We start from the raw sequence: 25,961 nt of genomic DNA, 5'->3' as shown, positions 1-25,961 counted from the left end.
CGACCTTTCTCATGCTAGTACCCAATGTTCTGCGCCAGTGGAATTTGTTGCAGAACCAGTGAAATTACTGAATTCTGTTCCACAATGTCTTAAGCTTTCATTTGTAATCAATTCTAGCCCATAAAGGCTGTGACAAAAAACTTTCAATTTGAGCGCCTTCCTAAGTCTGCAAATTGATACCCTGTGACAATAGCTTTGAGATGTGTAAAGTATCAAATTCATTATCAGGGTGTTAACTCTGAAGTGTAAAGATTTCAAGCTTTTCCCCCAACAAGCCTTTTAAGTCACCTCCATCTCGGCCAGCAAGAGGGAGGAAAAGAGGAGACCTAGCCCCATCCCTGTGTTAAAACCTCTGCCTCTGGAGTGCCAATAATGCAAATCACCTCCCAACCTTCCTGGATGTTAAATGCCCCCATTTCACACTGCTTTACTGTCAAAACTTCTAGCTTCCTCGCAGCAGCTCTTACATTGCAATTATGGGCTTTTAATGTGTGGCACATTGCAGACTAAATATGTGAAGGCAGCATAAAGTGAATTTAATTTTGAAATGTGTGCAGTGTGCCTATTTTATCATTAATTTTAACAATTAATGCACTAAAAGTCTTTTTTTTTTTTTACTGTACTCGGGGCTGCTGAAGAACTTGCCACTAGAGAATAAAAGCAGGAGCCTTTCTGCAGAACTTAGGTCCAACTTGGTACAGAGTACACAGGACCACAGCTAATATTCCCTTACAACGTACACTGTGTCTGATATAGCAATAGTAATGGCAAATGTTTATAGTATGGTAATGTCTAGAGGTTCAGACAGAGAGAAGGGCTCCATTGTGCTAGGCACTGTTCAAACAGAGTAAGAGGCAGTCCGTGTTCTGAAGAATTTACATCTAAATAGACAAAGGAAGGTTGGGGAAACAGGCACAAGGAGATGAAGTGACTTGCCAAAGGTCATGGAGCATGTCAGTGTGAGAGCTGAGATTAGAACCAGGGTCTCCTACGTATTAGTCCAGTGCTCTGTCCAATAGACCTCACTGCTTCTAAATGCACAACTCAGGTAATTTTAAGTTTAAGATTTTCTTGGCAACAATGGTCTTTTCGATGGGCCCAATTCTCTTCGGACAGCAGTTTTTGTGCACTGATGTAAATCTACTGACTTCAACTGAATTATTCCTGATTCACACCAAGTGAGAGATCCAATCATCAGTGTATAAACTGACAGGTTTCAGAGTAACAGCCGTGTTAGTCTGTACTCCTTTTCTTTTAGTGTATAAAGTGCTATTTAAATTTACAGTGCTATATTGTACATATGTTTAATAATATTACAGTTACTGATGAAGCACCAGTGAGCCACTCCCTTGCAGTGGAATGGATTGTGGATAGTCTTGTGGAATCAAATAGTAAATCCAACCACATCCACAGAATTGAGTCCAATACTATTTTACAGTTGGCTTTACCTTCCTCTTCAACTCATAGATTACATCTACTAACAATTTTGTGGTTCTCAGTTTACTGCTGTATGGTAGCCTTTAAGGGACACACCATTACAGTTGACAATAATTGGGATTCATCTTAATGCAGGCTTTTATGTATCTACCCCTCACTCCCTCTAACCTCTCCAAGACAGAGGCAATCAATTTCAGTAAATGCTTTAGCATGTTGGGCATTCTAAGCATGCATTGAATGAACACAATTATTGCTCCAAAACCACTCGTTCTAATCCTAACTCTGCTGCTGATGCCCAATGTAGCCTTATATAGGTCACTTCGTCTCCCTATATCTGAACACGGGGTATGGTGTGAGAATTCATTAACGATCTAAAACTCTTTGAAGATGAAAAGTGCCACATGAGTGCTAAGTACAAGATTATTAAAAATGCCTTGTCTGGTTTCCTCAAAACTATTCCAGGCAAAATAAAGTTCACTGTTAAACTGACAGAGTATAATTTCAGCCCCAAAGGAATTTGTTTGTGCATAAATTATAAGGGAGTAAAAAAATAAAAAGAGAAAGAGAGAGAGATGTTAGAACAGAATGGATCCTGTACCCACAACGATTGAGTCACAGATATTATATTGGGTGTTTTTAATTCTATTTCTGGATAAGCTCACTGGTAGTAAGGTGTCTTTCAGAGAGTTCCAACAGCAGGATATACAGATATACCTACTTCCAAAAACACTTATGGATGAATTTTCAAAGGAATATGCAATGGGTGTTTTTAAGTATGAATATGCATGTGTGATGGCCACCATCTTAGCCAACACTTCATAGAGTGAACTGGAGAGTCTGGATCCGAAAGCATTGGCCTCTACAACTTGAGCTAAGGCGCTGGGCCCTGTATCTAGGGGCTATAACAAACAACTATCCTCTGTGAATTGGGTTTGGGGGGTCAGAGTGATCTCACACACAGTGAGCAGCGGGCTACTTACTTTCTCTGCTCAGAACAAGCTTGTCCTGAATGTTTGAGGCACACAGCTGTTCAAAGCCTGGGACATCTCGTACCCTACATTCAGATGCAAAAATGGCTGTTTGATGCCTGACTCACTGGGTACATATGAAAAGGAAAATTCTTATGATTGCAACTAAAGCACGCATTGTTGAGTCCTATAATAATTAAATCCCACTACTATGAAAAAATCAATGGCCCAGAGTCATGAAGTTAAGATTCCCAAACTCTGAACTTTCCCAGACTTTGGAGATGTTTGGATATAGGGTTTTGGTTTGGGCCATCTCTAGTGTTAAGAGAAACATTCCTATGGCTATATAGTCATTAAAATCATGAAAATATGTGGATACGTAACTAAAGAAAGAATCCCAAGAAACCCTTCAACTCAGTGTTTGTTTTCCCTCTTTTTCTTTGCACTCTGGATGTATTTGCTGACCCAGAAGTAACAAATCCTTTCAGAACTCATTTATGAGAAACACTGACCCTGAATCAACATCTGTTAGATGACTGCAGTAAATCTTATTACATAATTAAACACCAAAATCTATGCTAAAATAATGCTAAGGGTTTGACCTTGTTCTCATAAGAGCAAGATACTTCATAATGAAGGCTGAAATCCTATCCTTACTTCATGGTGCTGTGCTTTGATATTTGTGCACATATGGTACAGTATAGAAGATCAGGCACTGTTTGTTAGACCCCAGCAATACCTTAAGCACAACAGCATGAGGTGAGCAGGGGAGTTTTGAATTTCCTATTTTTGGTGGGTGTTAGTTAGACCTTTGACAATACTGCAATATGGCTGTTTCTGATTAATTGCATGAGAAGTGTTAGCTGGAGGTATTTTCAAGAAAAGGAAAGAAAAAATGGTCTGATTCTATTTGAAAGGTGTTCACTGTTACAGTGAGACAATAGAATTGTTATAGCTCTTTGCATGTGACTGTAGTTTCTCTCTTAGGCCCATAAAATGTCAGTGATCCCTGCTGACACAACAGACCATCATGAGAACCTTTGAGGCATTCTGAGGGGATTTAATCTAAGGGGTTCATGAGACATTATATATTTCAGTGACTCTCTTGGAAGTCATGGTGGCCTACCTTGTCTATGGAAATTTGTGGGATATATAATTAAATACAGGCTTTCACCTACAGATTTAGAGTAACCATTGGCCCCCTTGTTGGAAACCTCAGCAGAGATAAAGATGATGGAATTACCATGACATACTGGCAGGAGAATATGAGAGGCAGCTGGCATTGCCGCTCTCCCTGCTGCACCTGCTCTGGGTCAAAGAGAGGACATAAAATAAGAAGAGGATACAACCCATATAAAAATAAATGGGAGAATGTACCCTAGTAACTATCTGCCTTTAAAAAAGAAAACCATCCAGTAAAATTGTGTATGGAAGTATGCATTACATTCAGGTAACTGCATATACAAATGCAACACTCTCTCCATTTGCATGTGCATATACTCAGTTTATGTAAACTGTGTGTGCAAATGAGATGTTTGGTTAAATGTAGGCCTCAAAATCCACTCATCCAGAGTGAGTTGAATGGGTGGGCTAAGAAGAACCCCATGAACCCTTTATTGTAATTGCTTCAAGAGAACATGTGTTGCAGTTCATTGCAGCAACATTAGGTGATGATCTTCTAGCAATCCTTTACTCCTTTGACATGTGCCTTTGTCTGAGTGGGAAAGGAGACGCTGAGGAACAGATGAAATCCTAGCACCAATGAGCTAAGGAGCAGTGGGTCATGACAGAAGGAGCAGGACACCAGTGGAGTGTTTGCGGAGGGGGAGCAGAAGAGAGCAGCAGACTTAGTTGTCATGGTAGCAGGTAAATATGGGGGTTCCAGGGGCATAATTTCAGAAAAATTTGAGGGCAAAGGGGAGTGGCAAAGTTGTGTCCCCATATCAAACATTATTATGATTATATTATATTCTGCAATGTTTGGGGTAAAAAGTGGAGCATATGAAAAGTTGGGGGGTGGCCAGAACTCCCCCCCCCTTCCCATTCCATAGCAAATGAGTCGGGCCTTGGTTGGAAACACAGAAGTAAATCTAGTTTGTTTGAAAATCTGGCCTCTGATTTTCTGTCAACAATTTGAATAATACTTTGTGTGACTATCCAGTACAGAAAGGGCCTGTGTTCTCTGTGAAGTCTTGATGATTTATGTTCCTTCGGACCTGCTATGTTTCTGCATTGCAGTGATGCAAGGTGAGGCAATGTGGCATAACATGAAATGACAGTGAACAGTTAAAAGAAAACACACTGGATAGTTTTGCTCAGTCGTAATGGTGACTGAGCACCTGATCCAGATGTATGGGAATACTGGAGATACAAATGCTAAAGAATCCATGGCATTTGAAAGCTGCAAAATCTGCTCGACAGATTCAGATTATTTCTAAGTGTTTTGACACAGCCCTAAATTTATTGCTTTAGACATAACACTTGTAATATCAAAATACACTCGTTTTAACAGAGCTTGAAAATAACCCTGATCAAACATTCAAGAATTCTAGGTGTTACACCTCAAGCCAAATGAGCAGTTCTATCAATGACCACATTTTAATGTCTGATATCTCTGTGTCTAGGGTAAAATGTACCTCATTGGAAAGCTAGAAATCTTGTTTCCAGGCCTAGAGGTTTTCAAGCTATAGGACATTAAGGCTGGGATTAAGCATACCAGTTCTCACTGAATTCCAAAGGAACTGGGTGCGTAACTCTTTTAAGCTCCTTTGAAATCACAGTTAAAAATCACATCATTCTGATTATCATTATATCTTTTTTCCCTCTATTTTGATTCTTGATCCAATTTTAGTGTTTGCTGTCTTGAAAACTGTTAGAACTAGAGCCTATGCTGTAACTCAAGCAGCTCACAAGAATATCAGCAGCTATAATAATGTCAGAATTGAAGGCAGGGAAGGGATAAGCAAGACATCAACATTTGTTTTATTAATTATTATCTATGTAAAACTTTCAAAGTTGTACCTCCTCTATAGCTCTGTCTCTCAACAAGGTCAGAGAAGCTGTTTAGCTCGTGCACTGCTGCTCTCATTGGAAGCAATTTTTTTTCTGTGTTCAAGAGGACATACAATGGCCCAATTGCATGAGGAGAAGAAAAGAGTAAGTCTGAAACATGTTTGCAGGATCATGGCCTAAGTTAAGAGGAGAAAATATCAGACTTCACTCTTTTCTTCACCTCAGCATTAACAAACACTTTAGCAGAGATTGAGCACAGTTTTCTTAAGTAGTGTGTGGAGAGAAGTTTTTTTCGTACAGCGGTGCTATAGATTGCATCATTCTACATGGTATGAACATGTAAAAATCTGCTGTGTTTGACTTCATGTTTCAAAACACTGCTCCCCTTGACACATTCACCCATGTGGAAAATGACTGTCCCACTCGTACAGACAGAGCCAACCATGCTCAATACTAGTTGTAATAAAGCATGGTCAGCCTGTGTTATACTCAGTCATGCTTTGTTACAATAGAAACTAAACTCTGTTGACTCTGACATCAACAGGACTATTCCTTTGATTACATGGACGATGGGGATCTGTGCTTGATACCTGATGTCAAGTAGGCCAAAGTTTTAAGTATGGGCACAGTCATAGCACGTATGTTATTTAGCAGAAAGAAACTGTGCTAAAACCCTGCTAGGACAAACAGAATAGCATTATTTCAACTGTAGTGCTGACAAGTTCAATATGTAAGTCAAAGGTACCATGAATCAGAGGAATAATTTTGCAACAATTCATATGAACTTTAAAAAAAAAAAAAAAAAAGGCATTCAAAGGCACTAAGGATCTGATTCCAAGCCATTGGAGCCCACTGGAGTCTTTCCATTAACTTCCATAGCTTTGAATCAGACCCTAATTCAGCACTGCAAAATTCTGCTCACCTAAAGAAAGTAATTATTTTTATGCACAAGTAAAACATATGAATTTTTCATAATCATCAAGGTAAAGTGTTATGTCATAGCTAGGTATTATTATAATTAGTATTCATAATAAAGAATGGGTGAGCAGATTTTTTGCATGGGTTGGTAAATCCATACTTTAATCCTCCTGGAATGTTTTGATGGTGCATTTGGAAAGTATTTTGAATATTTAAACATACATGACAAAATTATCACTAGAAAATTTGTTTATTATGTTTGTATAAGGCATTTTATTAAAGTCTCTGAACTCTTAGTGATCTCTAAATATAGTGATGACTTTCTATTATATGGAGAAATTAGAATGTTGCTTCTTTCCAATTCACAAAGTTAAAAAAAAAAAGTGCCAAAAGGAATGTGCAGTAGGATGCCTGTAACTTCTTTTATCCCAAAAAAGGCCATGAGGGATTTGTGAAGGACTTTAATCTCAAATAGATTAAAGGTCCTGAATTCCTGAGGCTGAAAGATAAGTCAAAGGAAAATAGATTCCAAAAGACACCACCACCCCACCAGCAGCTTATAAGACATGTAATAGTCTCTGCTCCAGAATCGTCAACCCAGTTGCCTATGAAACCCACCAGGGATTCAGACACAGGCCAATGAAAAAATCTGCCACATCTTGGCATCAAACATCTTGTTTAATATCTTTTCATATGCCATGTATGCCTATGGTAATTGACCCCGCTGACAGAAGTAGGTATAGATTGAAATGGGAAGGAGAAATCTTTTCTTTTAGCAATTTCAGATCTATGAGAAATAGAAATTGTTTCTTAGGTGATCACTACAGCTAAGATTTTCAGACCATTTTGGTACATATTTGTATGTGTGCAAGCATTTAGGGTGACTGAGTGCACAAACTGGCTAACTGCACATTCAATCAGATAATTTTGTATACATCAATACATCTATTTGATTTTTGCATGCACAATTTTTTGCACACTTGCACAATTTTAATACTAAAAAAAATCTAATTAGCAAAATACTCTGAACTTAGCAGAAGCTTTCTTGCATTAAGTTCATTTTAAAAAGATCAGAGGCTTGCACTTTCAAAAGTGATGGGTTTGGGTGCCTCAGTTTCTGAATGCTCAACTTGAGACACCTTCATTGGGCCTGATTTTTAGAAGTTGGGGTGCTCTTTCTGGAAATCAGAATCCTTTTAAAGTATCTCAAGCTGGGCACCCAAAATCACCAGTCACTTTTAAAAATGTTGGCCCCTTCTCTTTAAGTTAGTGAGGTCCAAGGTTGAAGAAAGCAAACTAAGGGCCAGATTCAGCATTCCTTGCATACCCAAAACTTTCAATGAAGCCAGTGGGAATCTTGGCTGAGCAAGAAGTGCTGAATCAGTCGCTATATTCATCTAAGCAGAAGGGAGAGTATAAAGGGGATTGCAATAATGATATTCCAAGCCACAGTCTACTAAAGGCACATGGTTCCCTCTACACTGCACTTTACAGCATAAATTACAGGGCTGTTGTGGTAAATTTACAGTGGCAAGAATTTGGATCTGTGACTGGTTTTAATTCATTCAGTCCTCTTGGCTAAAAGATTAACATACTGAGATTAGGGAGCTGAAACAGCAGTTAAAGAAATACCTTACATTGGGAATTCTGGAAACTGAGGAGAGAAAATGCCCTTGATTGTGAATAATTGATGTGAAATGTCCCTTTATTTATAACCGTGCTAATACAGTATTTGGAGGATGCTGTCAAATCGGACTGCTGCGAGCTCTCCAGCCATTCTAAAAATGACTGAATTACTTAGAGAAAACTAAAGAAAAACAAATGCAGTCTTGATTTTTATTGGTGAGATTAGTTTACTGAAAAATACTGTGTTTTATTTATAATTCCATAATACATCACATCATCAGCAACTGCCACTATCCTGCCACTTTTAAAATCACAAGTTCCCTCTAATATTATTATCATCATCCTAGTAGCACCTGCAATGTGCTGAGTGCTGTGCCAGTAACTTGCAAATAGTCCTCAGCTCCTTTTTCCATGGCCTGGCTCTGATTTGCCCTTGCATGAGTGAGCAAGGAGAGAGGGTTTCCACAAGGAGCCCTCTTGAGCAGCATGCACAGGGCAGATCATAACAGTAGTGCCTGCACCTTGTGGGAGAGCATATCACCTAAAAAGAAGTAGGAGGAGTGCTGTCATGTGCCCCTTCTGCATTAGCCCCTGGGCTAGGGTGGCCAGCACTCCAGCAGAGCACCATCCTGATGGAGAGGGCAACCCGTGTACACACTAACCAGTCACACAGTGATTGTGACTCCTTATGCTCCCTCAGGGACAGTGCAATACAGCCCTTTGCAGAAGGTTGTGTGCTGAGCTCATCATTTGCCAGTACTCAATTACTCTATGGAATGGAACCATTTTAAGATAAATAATTTGTGCTCTCATCTTAGAATCTCAAAATGTATTGCAACAATTAAGCATCATAATACCCCTCCGAGGAAAGTCGTTATTGTTACATCCATTATACATACGGATAAAGTGAAGTACAGAGAGGGTAAGTGACTTATCTGAAATGGCACAGTAAATCGGTGGCACAGATGAGCATAGAAACCAGGGGCCTGATTCAGCTCAATAGCATAAAATAAGATCAGAACAAACAGACCCTCTCCCCCAAGTCCTGATTTCCAACCCCAAGAGTCACCATTTAGAAACAGGAGGTTGAGAAGTACTTAGTACTTATTGCTGTAAACTCATGAGGTTCAGTATTTGTGCTACAGGGAAACAAACCTCTGGAGTTAATGTTTTGCCCTTAACCATAACTTCATTTTTTTAGCTTTTCATCATAAAAATAGCGTTGCCAATGACATCACCTAGCTGACAACCAAGCAGGGAGCTTCCAAAAGTCTTCCAAAACACTGACTCCTTGTTATAAATTCAAGATTGCTAATCGCAGTGGTGCATATCACATCTGTACTAGGCTTCAGGACTGGAAAGAAGCAACCTCCCTATTGCCGGATGGAATTGGGAAAGATGTTTTCAGTCTGCACATGCATCAGCATTAGCCATTTCTTTGTCAACAAATCCCTTAAAACAGACTATTTCTATTATGTACAGATGTCCAAGAAATAATGGAATACTGTACTACAAGATTAAACACTTTAATGTCAGCATATGTGCTGCAGGACTCTGAACAATGGTGTCATTGTACATGTACCAAAAGGGAGGGCTGAGGGAAGATGGGTTTAATTATGTCTAGAGCAGCAGCAAATTCTTCCCAAATGGAGTTGAACTCCAGCAAGCAAGGATGCATAGACTGGAGACTGATATTAAAACAAAGTGTTTGTGCCCTTTCTCATATTTACCCATTAGGCTTGAAATGGCAAAGCTAGTCTTACCTGTCTGATTTCATAAGAATGGTGCTGAACCACCTGGCTGCCTAGAATTGCTGCCGCAACAGGAAGTGATGAGATCAGATGATACTGGAAACCAGCACATCCTGTCATCCCACATGTTACCCAGGAGTTTTTGAACATTAGCAACATTAAAGTTTGCAACTATTAGATCTTTTGCTACTGACAAATACTAAAACAAGTTATCTTGTCATAAACTCATGGCAACTTGGGATCATTACACTTGAAAGAACACTATGCCTTGGGGCCATTTCTCCCTTCTGTATTTTACTGTTGGACCAACTGGAGAGAACATTGTTTTCAGACTATGATTTTTTAATTTCTTCTCCATTCTTCTTGCTGAGCATGAAGAAATTGAAAAATAACTTTACTCACAAGGTAGTGGTTTTCAAGCTCATATACCTCTAATTATCTTTCCACTAGAAGTAGATTATTTTTTTCAAACAGCCTTCTGTTCCTTATTAGTATGTGTGTATTATTATATAGCATAAAGTTACCTACTACAGCAAGCAACAACATTTGCAAAACTTGGTATAGAAAGGAGGACTGGATTCTGGACTGGTACAGCTGGTTTAAGGTATTTTAGAAGTAAATGAAATCAAATGAGAATTTATAATCCTTCCTGAGGTCTGGATTCCATCAGACTAAACTCATTAGGCATTAAGGTGCAGGTGCAGCTAAATAAAGGATTGTTCTGCTTTCTTTAATACCATAGATTCACATCATGAGTTCAAAATAAAAGTCTTTTAAAAGCGCACATATATATTTTGTATATCTACTGGCAAGCCTTAAAAGAGAGTTGATGGAATCCTCATATGCCTCATTTCTGTCAATGGAATATGCCCATTTCTGCACTGATATTAACTAAGTACTGAACTGGAGAATTGTGTGGAAATAGACCTCTTTATCTTGAAATGTTTAATTTTATTTTCATGTTTTCCTTTCATCTTCCAAACACCTGCCCAGATAAATAACACAGATCTAATTCCTCCTTAAATGTTTTATTGTCATTACAATTAGAGTATACCCAACATTACACCAAATCTTGGAGCCAACCACACAGACCCTCTGGGAGGAGCACAGAGGGCATCCAAAGCTCTGAGGATTTGCAGGATTGAGACCTTTTGATGGTTTATGGTTACACACACAAAAAATCCAAGAATCAGTTTGCCAGGTTTTAAATCAGACAGCTGGTTGGGTTTCCTAGCTTCGATCCCAAATTCCTGTGTTGTTGAGAATGTAGTTCACGTGACATTACAAAATAAGCAGGAAAGATCAGATATGTGACTGATGCGAATCTCAGTCCTTGATTGTAATCAATAGAATTTACAGCTTGGAATGTATACATTCTGAGTTGTGCTGTGATATAGTAATAGATTAGAGCTTTTGAGCCTCTCTGTGCAGCAACAAATATCTGCATCTTTCTAGGTCAAGCAGTCTCTGGAAGATTACAGATCCTTGCTGTGCCAGGGGGACTGCAAACTATTCAGGGGAAAGGTATAGCTACCCTGGAAGTGAAAGCTCAGTAAGAGTAAAGATCTTCCTTTGGACCCAGACTGTGGAGTTCTACTGCATATTTCTCTGCGATTTCTCTGTTGGGATCAAATGTAGAATACTGCATACCGTGATGCATTACGTACAAAAGATCTTAAAAATGCTGTTTTGAGAGCAGAATTTCATCTTAGTTATTCCAGCCAGAGGGGTCAGCCTCTTTCACTACTGCAAATAGTGCTAAGTGACCCATTTCACATTTTAATTTGAGACCCCACTCTTCTTGTGTGCCACCAGGCCAATTCAGATCAACTGGGCTGCTCCTGTTCACAGCTTTCTGGATTTGAAAGTTTGGGAGCTGAAGACAGCCCTTGGCTCAGAGTGCACAGACCTTCACTATTCAGTCTAAGACCCAGGTATTCTCTCAGGCTTTTGCCTGAGATGATACCTGGGCATATTCATATAGCTTATTCCTTTGTGGGAAGGGAGGCTAAAATAAAGATTAATTATTTTCATTGACAAAGAGCAATGAATTAAGTGCTATTTTAATAATTTAGTATATGTGCTCAGGAACTTTGAGATGCGCGAATTAAAAATACAAAAATATGCATAGGTCTACTGGGGCATTGTGTACGGAATGATGGTGGTTTTGCACGCTGATGGCCATTTTGGGGGGTTTACTTCAGAAATACTTTTAGGCCATGTGTCCTTTAGAGTTCAGATTTTGTTGGCCTACCCTCTATTACTAAGGTCATCTGGAAATAGGGAGAGACATATTTGTAGCAGTTTAGCATAATATACAGGATAGAGGCTCTCACTAACATTGGACCAAAGCCGTCTCCTGGAGTCAATCCCTAACAAATAGCAATTTTTTTCAGGTACAATTTTTTTGATTGCAGTACTTTTGTATTAGATTAGCTGCTGTAGTACTCCAGTTTCCCCAAGTCAATTTGATATGAATGAAATGAATGCGACATAATTCACACTCTATTGTGTTGCATTTTTCAAAACAGTGCACGAATGAGGCCATGAGATTTATGCACAAGGGGAGTTAAGTGTCCCTCATAGGACCAGAACACAGAGCATTCTCCTCCAGTTTGGTCTATTGCCAACATGTCACGTTCAAGTGCTGTACTACTTTGCCTTAGGACTTTAACTGCCAATTATCACTAAAGAAAGGAAAAAAAATCATAAAAACTTTGGACATGCTGACTTAAATAAGCAGTCATGTATACTACATCATTTATAATGAAATGGATTTGTCAGCAAAGTAAAGGCTACTGATACCTAAAAGAGATTTAGGCTTGCTGGAGTATTTTTTATTCTTGTATTCTTTTATTCTATGTATTTATTTAATACATGCCTGTTTCTTCATTCCTTGGGTTGGCCTTAATGTGGCACAAACATTGACCGGTTTCTGTGGGTCATGTAGTCAAAAATTCCTGCAGTTTTTATTATAATCCATGCCACTGAGTTGAAAGAGCTTGAAGTGAGCTCTAGCTCACAAAAGCTTATGCTCAAATAAATTTGTTAGTCTCTACGGTGCCACAAGTACTCCTTTTCTTTTTGCGAATACAGACTAACACGGCTGCTACTCTGAAACCTATTGTAGTCAGTTACCAAAATCCCCTTAGCTTCAATGGGAACAGGATTTGACCATATCTGTGATTAGCATCCCTTTTTCACCTGTCTCGGTGGACAGACTGTTTCACCATGTAGGATAAGAGATTCCACTTGGGCCCAAGTATGGAAAGATCTTGATCTTTTAGTGACCCTGTCCTAGAATTAAATGGCTGTTTAGTCAAAATCTTCTCTTTCCACTGTCAAGGATGGTGAGATCAATAGTGATTATTTTCAGCTATTCCTTACTGAAGCTTAGTACAAGTATATTTGTGTCATTAGGGGGCCCAGTGGTAAAGCAGTTAAAATACAAGTGGGCATGTTTATTGTTTCCTCTAGAAGGAAACAACCAACCACCAGCAGCCCTGGATTTTCCCGGTTTCAAATAAACATTTATTGTTCCATGTAGCTAACAGACTGTGAGGCTAAAGTTACATTTTTTCTTAAAACAACAACAAAACCCCTCCCTTCTCTTAACAATTGCTGAATTTTTAAGTCTATGTTCAGAAAGGGGAACTTAAACCCAGCAGAATGTTTATAGCACCACACAAGGTTCAGGAAAAGTGATGGACAGTATTCTTTATTAATCTCTAGAGAGTCCCCCTAGGGTTATAATTATTACATAGTAATAAATAAATAAATAAAAGTAGCAAGACTGAAATGTTCAGAGTCTTTCGAATGGTAGCAGCAATTAGTTTTAAACTTCTTGAAAACTAGGAGGTTTGTGGGGGGCGGGGGGGTTGGTTAGCTTCCTGCATGCCAGCATAATGGGTACCGGTGATCGGTTCCTGCTAGTTATGAATATTTGCCATTTTGGATTTTATAGATTATAGACATATGATAAGAAAAAAATCACATATTAAAATAATCATTCAAATCCTAATAAGTTGTAAGAACAGAATTCATTATTTATAATTTTTAGCTCTTGTATAGTGCTATTAAAATGATAGACCAGGTCTTGCATCTCCACTTGGAAGCAAAGCTCCCATTGTCAATTGGAGTTTCAGGCATGAATTAGGCCCCAAGTAAAATAAATTTACCTCTTAACTTAAATTACTACTCACAAATATTGATGCCGTGTTATTTTACAAATATTTTTGGTACTTCTTCCAGGTCTTTTATTTATTTACTTCACTGCCATTGAGCTGTAGAGACCACAAATTGGTAAAATGTTAGGATGTCTACGATCCCACTGACTCCAACAAGATGTGATAACTGGAGGCAGAATTTAGCCCAGTGGCTGCATTCATGGAGTTAAATCATGCCCTGATTTACAACACCATCAAAGTTGATGAAGACGCTGTGCCAGATCCTCAGCTGTTGTCAATTGTTTTGACTCCATTGCCTTCAGTGGAGCTATTCCAGTTTAACTGAGGATCTTGGCCTGATTACATTGACAGGGTTGCATGGAGGTGTAATTCAGAGCAGAATCTGACTCATTGTTAAGATGCAGGCTATAAAAAGGAAACTTTTTCCTACTTGAAAGCAATTGTGACTGGAAAGACAACTTTTTTTAAAAAACAACCCCTGGAATGATAATTGGCTTGGTCTATGTGAAGTTGTTCCCTCATTAGGAACATAGTCAAATGAGGATCATGCTAATTTTAAAAAAGAGGATGGCAGTGTGTGGTTTTTAAGAGCTTCCCATGAAGATATAAGTAAAAGGATTTTTCTCTACTACAAAGCCTGCATAGTTTCCCAGGCCAGGTGGACCTGATAGTACTGGCTGCATGCTGAAATATCTCATCCCCACCCTTCAGGCACTTTAACTGTAAGCCTTTCCAGACACACTGACTAAACACTTTCAAGATGAACCTAGAAGGGTGGTGGTGGTTGTTATTTTAGCCATAAGCTAAGTATGAGCTTGTTGATCTCATTGCAAAATGAGCTTTTACAAACTTTGAGGAGTATTTGTATCATCTTTAAAAGGGCAGAATCAGCAAAACTCAAAATCTGAACATTGAAAATTCACAGCTCTTCTATTTTCAAAACAAGACAGAGTTTTTACTCAGCATAAAATTTAATTCAGCGTGACAACAAAAGAATCTAACTTGGAAGCAGTTCCAGGAAGATAAAGATGGTAAAGAATAACATGTGACCTCAGAGATGCAACAGAAACTTAATACTCTATGGATAGAATTTTTCAGTTTGGAAATAGTTGAAGGTAATTTATGAGAAGACTTGAGTGACAAAGCACATTACTTGAAGTGCCTTTCCTTCACGAGGCACTTTCTAAATTCTTTCTGTTTCATTTCTTTACTCTCAGGAGACTTTTAAATCCACTGAACCAAAACAACACTTTGTTTGTTGGTATAGTGCAACACTGGCACAGATGGTAGAACACTGCACCTGTTCCAATAAAATGGGAAATTTGTAAGATACAAAACCATAGCACTCATTAACAGAAGTGTAGTGAAACATGGACAGTTTGTACTTTCTGAATACCTTCCTGGAAAGAAAAAAAAACAATTCTTGTTTTTATCATGTTAAATTTAAAATAAAATAGATGCATTTAATCAAAGTTTTAGCTCTTTTTCGTGTAAGAGACAACGTATGTAAAAGTAAATATGAGTACCTCTGACTTAATTTAAAAAAAAAAAGCAAATAATTTGGTTTAGGTACTCCTATTTTTTAAACAAAACCCCTTTCTTGGTATTTTTAATCAAACTGACAATCTAAATATACAAATTCTGTCATCCTTATTCATGCTGAGCAGTATCTCACTGGCTAGTCTCAGAGAAATAAATGGGGCTACTCAAGGAGTAAGGTATTATTATTGCAAGTACAGGTGACAGAATCTGTATCATAATAATCAGATAACAAAAATGTCAGTTTTAAGCTGCCAATAAATACATAAAAGCATGCCGGGAATAACTGCATCCACAAAATCACTCTTCACTATCAGCGAAATTCACTAATTAAGGATTATCTTTGGCACACAAGTAATATGCTGTATAACATTTGACAAAAGAAAAACTGGATCCTAAATGAGAAGGAACATTAATTGATAGCTAAACAAAATATAAATCACTTCAAACATTTCTCCCGATGATCGGTTGCTATTGTGCAACAACCATACATCTCTCTCACACTCACACTCTCTCTCTCACTCTCTCTCTCTACAAAATGTCATGAAAATTCCTAAGTATCATTTAATTTTGGCAGCTCTGCACTGTAAAGCCATTTATATAAAACTGTGGTTGGCAGCTCTCACTCTTCCATGGGAACAAATTAACATTGGCATTCCAAACACAGGAAAGTAAGGAAATTAGAAACACAGTTTATATTTGGCCAGCACTTTGAAATACTGTACCATGCTACTGATGTCAATTAATGAAAAGCAGAATTTTGCGGAGAGGGTCTGGTTTTGAGACATATTAACACACGTTAAATATGCTTGCACAGGAACTAGATTGTAAGCATCTTGGTTCCAAAACAATAAAGCAATTACACTAAAACTTGTAGTCTCAGAGTTGCCATTAATTCAATCCACTCAATCTGGATCTCTAACGGATTTTCACTGCACTCAACATGTAGCTGACACAAATGTTTAAAAGAATGAAAATGTTACTCTGGGGCCCAATTCTGTATTCTTACTCACAGGCATTCTTGTAGAAGTCAATAGACCTGATTCTGATCTCAGTGCAAATCTGGAGTAACTCTACTTAAATTAATGGAGTTTCACTGATTTTTATACCAATGTAAATCAGATCAGCATTATATCCTGAATACTGTCCTGAATCTCTATCCATGAGAATATGGGCTTCAAAAATAACCACCTGAATTTTCATAAATATGTCGCAAAAAGAAAAGGAGTACTTTTGGCACCTTAGAGACTAACCAATTTATTTGAGCATCAGCTTTCATGAGCTACAGCATCGTGAGCTATAGCTCACGAAAGCTTATGCTCAAATAAATTGGTTAGTCTCTAAGGTGCCACAAGTACTCCTTTTCTTTTTGCGAATACAGACTAACACGGCTGTTACTCTGACACCCATAAATATGTCAAGATACATTTTTTTTTTTTTTTTAGGCAAGATAAAGCCTCTTGTTTTTACACTTATACAAAAAAAAAATCTAGGTGGCAGATAATCTGATGGCATAACTCTATTGACTTCAATGGAGTTATGCCAACAGAGAATTTGGCTCTACAATCTTTACACCACATTGTTTATTTGTCCTGAGATTCAGATATTTTGATACCAGTAATCTTTCATCACTGAGGGTTCTCCATATGAAACATGTCTTGCATTAAAATATATCACATTTTTGTCAAACAAAATATTTTGTTAAATTCTGCTTGTTACAAAGACAGGAATTCAATGGTAGTTCAACAACCTGGATTCAAATAATCATGATAAGCAGTGACTAATAGGATCTGGTTCATGTTTTGATTATTTGCAGTAAGGGAAACCTTTTCTCTTAACAACTTATTTCTAAGATTAGGAAAGAAAACTATTTGAAGCCCCAAAATAAAATATCGCGTGCTGATTATTTCTGTATAGGGATGCTTGATCAGATTCAGAATTCAGTTATCCTGGTGTAAATCTGAAGTGAGTTTAATGTAGTTACTTTAGATTTTCATTGGTGTAAATGAGTGTAAGGGGATAGATCCAATGGAGCTACGACAATTTACGTTGCTGAAGATCTAGCCCCAATCATATAAACATTTGTGCTTGTCCTTAGCTTTATCCATGTGAGTTGTCCCATTGAGGAGTCCCACTGACTTCAGACGTTTACAAGATCAGAACCTTAGTTCTGAAACTAACTTTTAAACATACAGTCCACTAATTTCTTTTAAAAGGTGATACTTTTTACAATTAATAACTTAAATATGTATTTGTATCTAACTGAATATTTTGGCTCTGGCTTGGAAGAAGTTGACTGTATTTGGTAGGGAATTAAAAATACTATGTCCTCCTAATGATGTATATCACCAGATAACCTCTCTGTCTGGCCACTATTAATATTTCCTTAACTTATTCAGTCACTCAGATGACTTCATCCATCATCTCAGTATTTCGCTGGTATTCATCAACTTAGAATAACTTAGATATGTAAAACTAAATGTGTTACATTTTAACTACATATTAGCAGTTTCTATATAAATATTAGCATTTCTTCACTTAGTCCAAGGATAGAAACCATATTAGCACTACCAACATATTTGATTTAACCTAACTAAAAACAGAGGCTCTTGCAATTTAATATATTGATTTTACCACTGGGACTTAAATCTTTTATAATAAGTGTACACAGCTGCACCACTCACCCTCTGCCACTTTTAAACCTAATCCCCACATTCCTCCTGACAATAACATGACAGGATCCACACATCCTTGTATTAGCCTTAACCCCGGTGACACTGCCAGAATGTATTAAACTAAAACATAGCAATGTTCTATTTAAAAGAAGCCTGTCAACAGCCCTGACTAGGCTTTAATAGTTAATCTTTTTTTTTAATTAATGTTTCCAATCATTTGTGCAACCTTCCCCACCCACAAAATTGTTCCAAACTGTACTCAAGCTTATTTACAAAAGAAAACTTATAGCTTGATTTTCATGAGGTATGCTAACAGGCTGTTAAACTTAGTCTGAAGAGAGAATGGTAGAGACAATTCTCACACAAGCAAAAGGGGGTGGGGGTTCTAAGAGACAGGCAGCATATCCTAAAACAATGGTTTATAATACAGTGTTTGGCACTTCTATAAAGCAAGGCACTGTAGTCCTTACTTGAGGGGAAAAAAACAACCACCTCTCACTGTGGGATCGCAAGATCTGGTCCTCAGGGCTTGTTTTCTTCAAATTACCTTACATCGTGGCTGTTTTAAACTACAGGTCCTGTTAAGGGCTTCAGCTTCCAGGGATACTATGCATGGGAGCAATGAAGAGAGTATGCTGCTGTGGCCAAAGTTACATCCTTTGACAAGGAGCAGACAGAATGGACCAGCCCTCCAGTCCCATCCATGCCGGCTTGCCAATGTTGCCATTGGAAGAGCAAGGACTGGGATTGTGACTTTGTCCTGCACAGAAGTACAAGGGAATGAGAGGCCTTCATGTTCCCTTTCCTACCCACTTCACAGAGTCAGCTACAGTCCGTACCCTAAATAATGAGTCAGTCTGCGCAACTCCCGTGTGAGGCAGTTAACTAACTGCTAGTCTCATTTCCCATTTTACAGACAAGGAAGCTAGAATGAAATTCAGTGTTTTCCTGCAGGATTGGTCTTTACATTCCAAGAATACTGGATAGCTCCTTGCTACACAGACACAATATTTCATTATTTTTGTTTGAGGTCATTTGCTACAAACTTTTCCCCATAAGGTAATTCCACACCATCTAAGCATTGGCAGATCCATACTGTCTGAAACTATCACAGGGCATACCTGTTCAGGCTTGAGAACTGTAATAGGACTAGAGGGCAGCGGTGGAGGGGAGGGGGAATCTGATGGTTTGGCCTAATATATGGACCAAATCATCTGATCATGAGCAGACATTCAGGACCAAGATTTAATCTGCTTTGTTTCAAGTGGGAGATACTCGAAGATCAAAAGTTCAAATCCAGGTCAAATATCCTTGAAAATCTTTGATTTATATAAGCAGGAAAATGAGGTTTAAAAGAAGTGATTATGAAAGGGTTACTAAAAACACAGCTGTACACGTACTTTTATATCTAAGACTCTCTAAAGCAAAACCGTGTGACATCTATATTAACCTTTGGCTGTACACCAGTGAAGGCCTGTAGTGAGCTGGAATGCAAGGCAGCCCCTTCCAAATTTTAACACAAGCCAGGTTACAGCTGCAAATGCCTGCAGCCCGTGCTCACTTTATAAAGTATTCCCCAAAGGAAATTTTTTAACTGTTATAGAATCTTTTTCTAATACCCTACAGTGTTAAAGCCTGTTATTAAAGGGCAAAGAGATGGTTCTCTATGCCAAACACTTGTCAACAAAAAGGATAGCCAGATGGTATGAAATAAAATGAAACTTAGGGGCTCTTCAGCTTCTTGATTTACATTAACAAAAGCCACTTTCACATGCTTCTTCCAAGAATGACTAATTTTCTGTTTTTTTATCTCATTTTTTCAAGGATTAAACAATTTTGCCCATTTTATAATCAGCTATGAGACAAATTAACTGATTGCACATCACTCATGCTGAGTCTTTAAAAAAAAAGTCAAGGAAGGACTATTTACTAAGTCAAGACTATAACATAAATACAATCCAATTATTTTTAGAAAAAAAGCTCTCTGCAGCCTAGGAGATGTTTTCTCATTAGTTTCTGTTTATGAATTTTAAAATTAAGGTTTCAAAGTAACAGCCGTGTTAGTCTGTATTCGCAAAAAGAAAAGGAGTACTTGTGGCACCTTAGAGACTAACCAATTTATTTGAGCATAAGCTTTCGTGAGCTACAGCTCACTTCATCGGATGCATACTGTGGAAAGTATAGAAGATCTTTTTATACACACAAAGCATGAAAAAATGGGTGTTTACCACTACAAAAGGTTTTATCTCCCCCCACTTCACTCTCCAGACACTTTTTCTTTGAAATGAAATCCAGAGGAATAAAATTTATAGTAATACCGTTATAAGTCTGGTCATTATTTATTTGAATTAGGTATTCAGACCTATGTGGCCTAATTCTGCTTTTGTTTACATCCAAGCCTATTCCTGACACAGCCCCATTCCTCATCAGTCTTACTACCGGTGTAACTGAGAACAGAAACTGGCCCTTGAGTTAACTGGATCTAGCGCTATATCTAGTTAATTATCAAGCTATTCTAATAATGCTACTTGCTCAATATAAACCTAGTTTGTTTCAAGCTACACTTGAAATAAAGCACCTGTATTCTGATTCCTAACCACTAAGGTCAAATGTAAACTCTTTGAGCAAATTCAGCCCTGATTTAACTCCACAGAAGTCAATGAATTTATCTCCTCTTTCATATCTTGTCATTTATTATCATATGTAAAGTCTTTTAAGCCCAACAAAAACGGTCTTTCTAGATGGATGGAGAAACATGTTCAAAGAGAGAAAGTATATCAGTAGACTAACCTTTGGAAGTCACACAGATCTGCAATAACATAGCTTGTTTACTGAAGCTTAGATTTAGTAATGACTTCTCTACTTACTCTCACTTCCCTCATTACTAAGATGCACATTTTATTAAGCTGTGACACTTCCCCATTGTGCTGGCTTTAGAATGTAATCAAACCCTACCTGTGAAATACAATGCCCACAGAGTATCTCTTACAAAACTAGGACACAGTTTAATACAGACTGCATTTAGCAATTCAGCTCTGATTTAAATGGAATCATTGTAGAAAGCTTTAAAAAAAAATCAGTCTACAATAGATCTAATTTTCACTGTATGTCATAGAAAACTGTTCATACTAAAGCAGGTGTTGTGTTTGACTATAAATGTGAGCTAGTAGCTAGTCTAATTCATTAAGAAGTCCATAAACAAGCCAGGCTTTGTCCGATACAGATGAAAGAACTATGACTATAATGGGATGAAAGGTGTGCACAGTGATGAAGAAAGCTATTGCAGATCTATGTCCTTTTTAAACTTGTCCTGGCATGCACTGTTGACAGGGGAACAAAACAGTACAGATAAACCTCTCAAAAGTGCCTTGTTGGTAATAATTCCACCTGTCTATATAAAACCATTGACGATGGCCTACCTTCTGACTAATGACTGGCCATCCTGACAGCAATTAAATAAAACTATAATGGACCATTTTGCTTGAAGAATACTTTTATGCTTTCTAAACTAACTACAAAAGCCAAGGGTTGTGATGGAGTGCATAATAATCTTAATGTTACATTTTAACTTCTGTTTACATATATTCAATCGCTCTGATGTGTTCTGTGATACTCTTATAGAAAGGAGCTATCCAAAAAGTGTTCTATATTGTATAATAAGTTGACTGATTTCACTATAATTACACTTTGGACTAAAATGTTTGTGTGCAATATAATTTACTTTAAGGCCTGAACCTTAATATGTTTTATACAAAACTTCCATGGACTTCCAAGATGACCTTTCCTTACATAATGAGTATGAGACTGGGTTCCTAGAGCTTTACTTATGAAAGCTATATTGAAACTAACTTTGCTTTTTATAAAGGATATAATTATTCCCCTGGAGATAAATGTTTCTTTATCTGGAGTTGACTCATATTACTTACTTATCCCTTTCATAAAATCCTACTTTTACAATATAAAAAGAAAAGTGTGAATTTTAGTTTCATTATTTCAACATCTTTTGTTTTCTGTTAGAGCTTATTGAGTGTCCCTGCATTCTCAGCCTTAGGCTGTACTTTATATTTAAAACTATGGTACCAGCAAGCACAGTGTTAACATGATCTCTTATCTTTAAAATCTAATATTTGACCATCAACTGTAATTTTGGATGTTCAAATATTTGTTTTTAAAATGTATTATTGATGATTGGTTTAAATATCTAAAAGAGATTAGACAAGCATTACAATTCTAAATGGAACCTATTATCACTTTCAAAAAAGTGGAGACCCTGGTCAAATGTCGCTCAAGGAGCCCTCCTGTGAGGCTCATGATATTTAATATGGATGTGTGACTCATGGAAACTGGAAGTCCAGCATACAATACTCCATCTCCAGGTATCACCAAGATTGCAATGGAATGGTAACTGTATATAATCATAACTATTCAACTGTGTGGCATAGAACTTATACTGCTACTAGTGATTCTCCTTTAGGTCAAGTGCCAGGAGAAGGATTATGGTTCAATTTCTGTTGCCACCATGAAGTTCTAGGTGGCCATGGTGTGAAACATAGTGACAACTGTTAAGTCCTAAACAATGATGGATTTTGTGACAGTATTAAAGATAAGGGTGCTTGCAATCTGTACCAGTTTATGTATTTTATGCATCAGGTGTATCCCTCTTGCATCTCATTAAGGCAAAGTTTGAGTTGATCCTGTTTTGAAACTACGGTTCAGATTTGGTCATGAAATTGTAGGCACCCAATCTGTACATTCAGTGGTTTCAGAGCCACACGTGATGAGTGCTAAAACTGGATACAGCAAACTCCGACCTATAATTATATATTTAAAATAGAACGCTGGCCCTGACAGTGTTTTACTCAAATCCAGAGCAGTTAGTCCAAAAGGCCATACAATCTACAGCAGACAAACAGAACTCAGCTTGGACCATGACATCCAATTAGAGGCCTAGTGCGCTGTGCACAGCGTGACAACTTTCACGTCATTTGCATAAACCCATCCACATGTGCTTATGAAAGAAGGCAAATTAGCTGCCTAAAACTGCGGTCAATAGAAAGAGCTGCAGGAGTAAATAAGGATTTACCACTGAATCCCTCTCAGCCAATTAAGAAAACAGACTCTCAGTAGCTTGGCCCTTTCCATTTACTTAATGCTGTCTTCCCCATTTCACTGGGCTCTATCCATTTACAGCAGCACTGGTGCCATTGTGATCCTGTACATGCCTCCAAGCCCAGTGCTTTGAACTAAGCGGCAGCTTATGGGCTTGTGCTGGTTTCGCATCTTCTTTGGAGGTTCAATATGCAGGCCAGACCCGTTCTTCCAAAGACCCACCCCAGAGACCCCCAGCTCTGGGACAGGGAAAATAACCAGGAGGAGGAAGAATTGGGCATGGGGGGTGAGAGCTGATTCAGCACAACAAATGAGCTTGTAAAAATCCTAATGATGTGAAATAGAGACTGAGCCCTGCCCAGCTGAATTTCAATATTACTGCCATTTACATATCACATAAAAAAGTAGCTTTTCCTCTGGCTACCTATTTTCCCTGCCCTACCATCGGAGCCACCTGCCACTAGGGCCACCTGTGCCCACCATTAGAGACACTTGGCCCTAGCAGAGACACTTGTGCCATCAGATTCTTGTCCTCCTTTTGCTCATAAAACAGATCTGCCCCATCTCACTCCCAGGCACTAATCCCAATCTCAGGCACTTCCTCCCCCGCAAAAAAAAAAAAAAAAAAATCTCGTCCCAGAGCTCCCCGGGACTGGGGTTAGAGACTCACCCAGATTCACGAAGCTCATAACCATGTCTGCCTCAGTGAGGAAGTTGCTGTCCTGTAGGCTGGCCAGGGGTGGCCCCTGCGTGCTGAAGATGGGCTTGTAAGGGTAGGAGAATCCCTCTCCTTCCTCCCCTGCTGCTCCTGCCGTCTCCTCCTCCACCGACATAGCATTGTAGAGATCCAGCATGAACATGGGGGCAGAGTTCTGCTTGCCGTGCAGATGGGGCCGGGGTCGGTGGGGCAAACCCAGGATGGAGAGGATCTCCCGCTGAATCTCCCGGCGCTCCTGGCTCCGCAGCCTCCTGTGGATGAAACTCGAGTGCACCTCATTGTCCAAGGTGAAATCAGCCAGGATGCAGCGCAGCCACAAGAAGGGAGCAGCAGCCCACAGGACCAGCAGCCAGGAGGCAGGCTGCCTGAGCCACACCACATGCATCTCTCTCCTCTCCTCCTTCATGCAGCTCCCTGTGGAGGGGAGATAAAGAGAGCCAGTGCGCTGGGGAGCAGGAATAAATACTTTACCATTAAAGCCAGCTCGTGCCTGCCCCACAAAGTTCTGATCACTTGGGTTGAGAGGGGAGATCCAGCTTCAGTGCACTCATGATAAAAGTCTGGCTCTGGGGGAGGTTGTGTAGTTTGTAAAATCCATGTGATATGAAAGAGATAAATGGAAAAGATAAATCCTGAGCGTTGCTTTCCACCCTCTCCTTTAGGGTCTGATCTCTTTCTCTCTTTCTCTTCACTTCTCACAAGCTGTCTAAGTACTGTTTGAAATGCTGCTTTGCAGACAGCACTGGCAGCAGGAGGTTGTATCTTGTGGGAGGAGCAGGCAGCAAAACTCAACACACACACTCTCTCTCTCTCCCCCTCTCCCTCCCTCTCTCTCCAAACTGCTTAGAAAAGAAAATCCATGTTACTGCCTAGAGCAGAAACATCTGATCAGGTTGCTTTTCAGGATGTTTATGGAAGCTGCTGGATTGGAAAAAAGGGTGAGCCATTTCTAAGTAGTTAAATTAATGTAAACATGATTAAAGAGAAAGCACCCAAGGGGGAAGGGGTGGTTTATGTACAGGGAAAGAGGGGGGGCGCAATCCTTTGAGACAATTTGTATATATATAATAACACTGTCCAGAAAGGGAAAAACAATAAATGCGTACATTTAAAATTTAATGATAGAAATATAATAAGCAGAGAGACTAGGGTCACTTTTTCCACAGGCAAGTGGGGAGCAGGGGGAGTTAATAAGGAAGTGTCACGGAAGACTGGGGGACTATGGGATGATAGAGAAACTTTAAAATTAATAACAATAACATTTACATGATTTTGAACCATCAGCTTCTGCACATTGCTAGTTTATGTCACTATATTTTCTTACTACTCTCCTGTCACCCCTTCCCATTCTATTGTCTATGACACTCACTTGTTGAATCTTGACTTAAACTGGATTATCAAGTGTTAAAAGCAGGGAGCCGTGACTGTCTTTTACTACCTATCACTACAACCGCTAGCACATTGGGGCCCATGATTGGGCCCTTTGGGATCTACTGTGATATAAAAAAAAATAATAATAGTTAGTCACCAACTTTAACTACTGCTTCCCAACAGTTACTTGAAAAGAGAGGAGTGAAAATAATTCACAGTATATGCTGACTTTCAAATTCACTCTTAGGAAGAAAGGGGGAATGAAGAAAGGGGGTCAGTTGCACTCATTTTGACAGTATATGCCTTTCATGTTTCTTGATGAGTCTGTCATACACAAAAGTCTCAATACTTGATCCTCAACACTACACGTTCTTCATCTACAAACACTTATATAGCTCTGTGTATTTAAAGCATCATATAAGCAGTAACTAGCTATTTCGCATCAGAGGCCTATGAGAAGGGGATGGCCTGAATAGAAGAGGAAACTGCGGCATATAGATTCATAGATACTTAGGTCAGAAGGGACCATTATGATCATCTAGTCCGACCTCCTGCACAACACAGGCCACAGAATCTCACCCACCGACTCCTGTGAAAAACCTCTCACCTATATCTTAGCTATTGAAGTCCTCAAATCGTGGTTTAAAGAC

The 25,961-nt window shown here is 38.7% G+C and overlaps 1 protein-coding gene across 1 annotated transcript in view; it reads right to left on the bottom strand.

Moving 5' to 3' along the window:
* Positions 1-24,753, bottom strand: part of BMP7 (bone morphogenetic protein 7) — a 57,817-nt gene extending 33,064 nt beyond the window's left edge. The window contains exon 1 of the mRNA XM_007059770.4: positions 23,893-24,753. Within this exon, the coding sequence (XP_007059832.1) occupies positions 23,893-24,346 (454 nt within the window). The 5' untranslated portion in view covers positions 24,347-24,753. The remainder of the gene's footprint in view (positions 1-23,892) is intronic.
* Between the last annotated feature and the right edge of the window lie 1,208 nt (positions 24,754-25,961).

This window comes from Chelonia mydas, chromosome 13, assembly GCF_015237465.2.
Source record: "Chelonia mydas isolate rCheMyd1 chromosome 13, rCheMyd1.pri.v2, whole genome shotgun sequence".
NCBI classification, from domain to species: Eukaryota; Metazoa; Chordata; order Testudines; family Cheloniidae; genus Chelonia; species Chelonia mydas.
The sequence above is the reverse complement of the archived record's forward strand: the minus strand, read 5'-3'. Positions and strand labels throughout refer to the sequence as shown.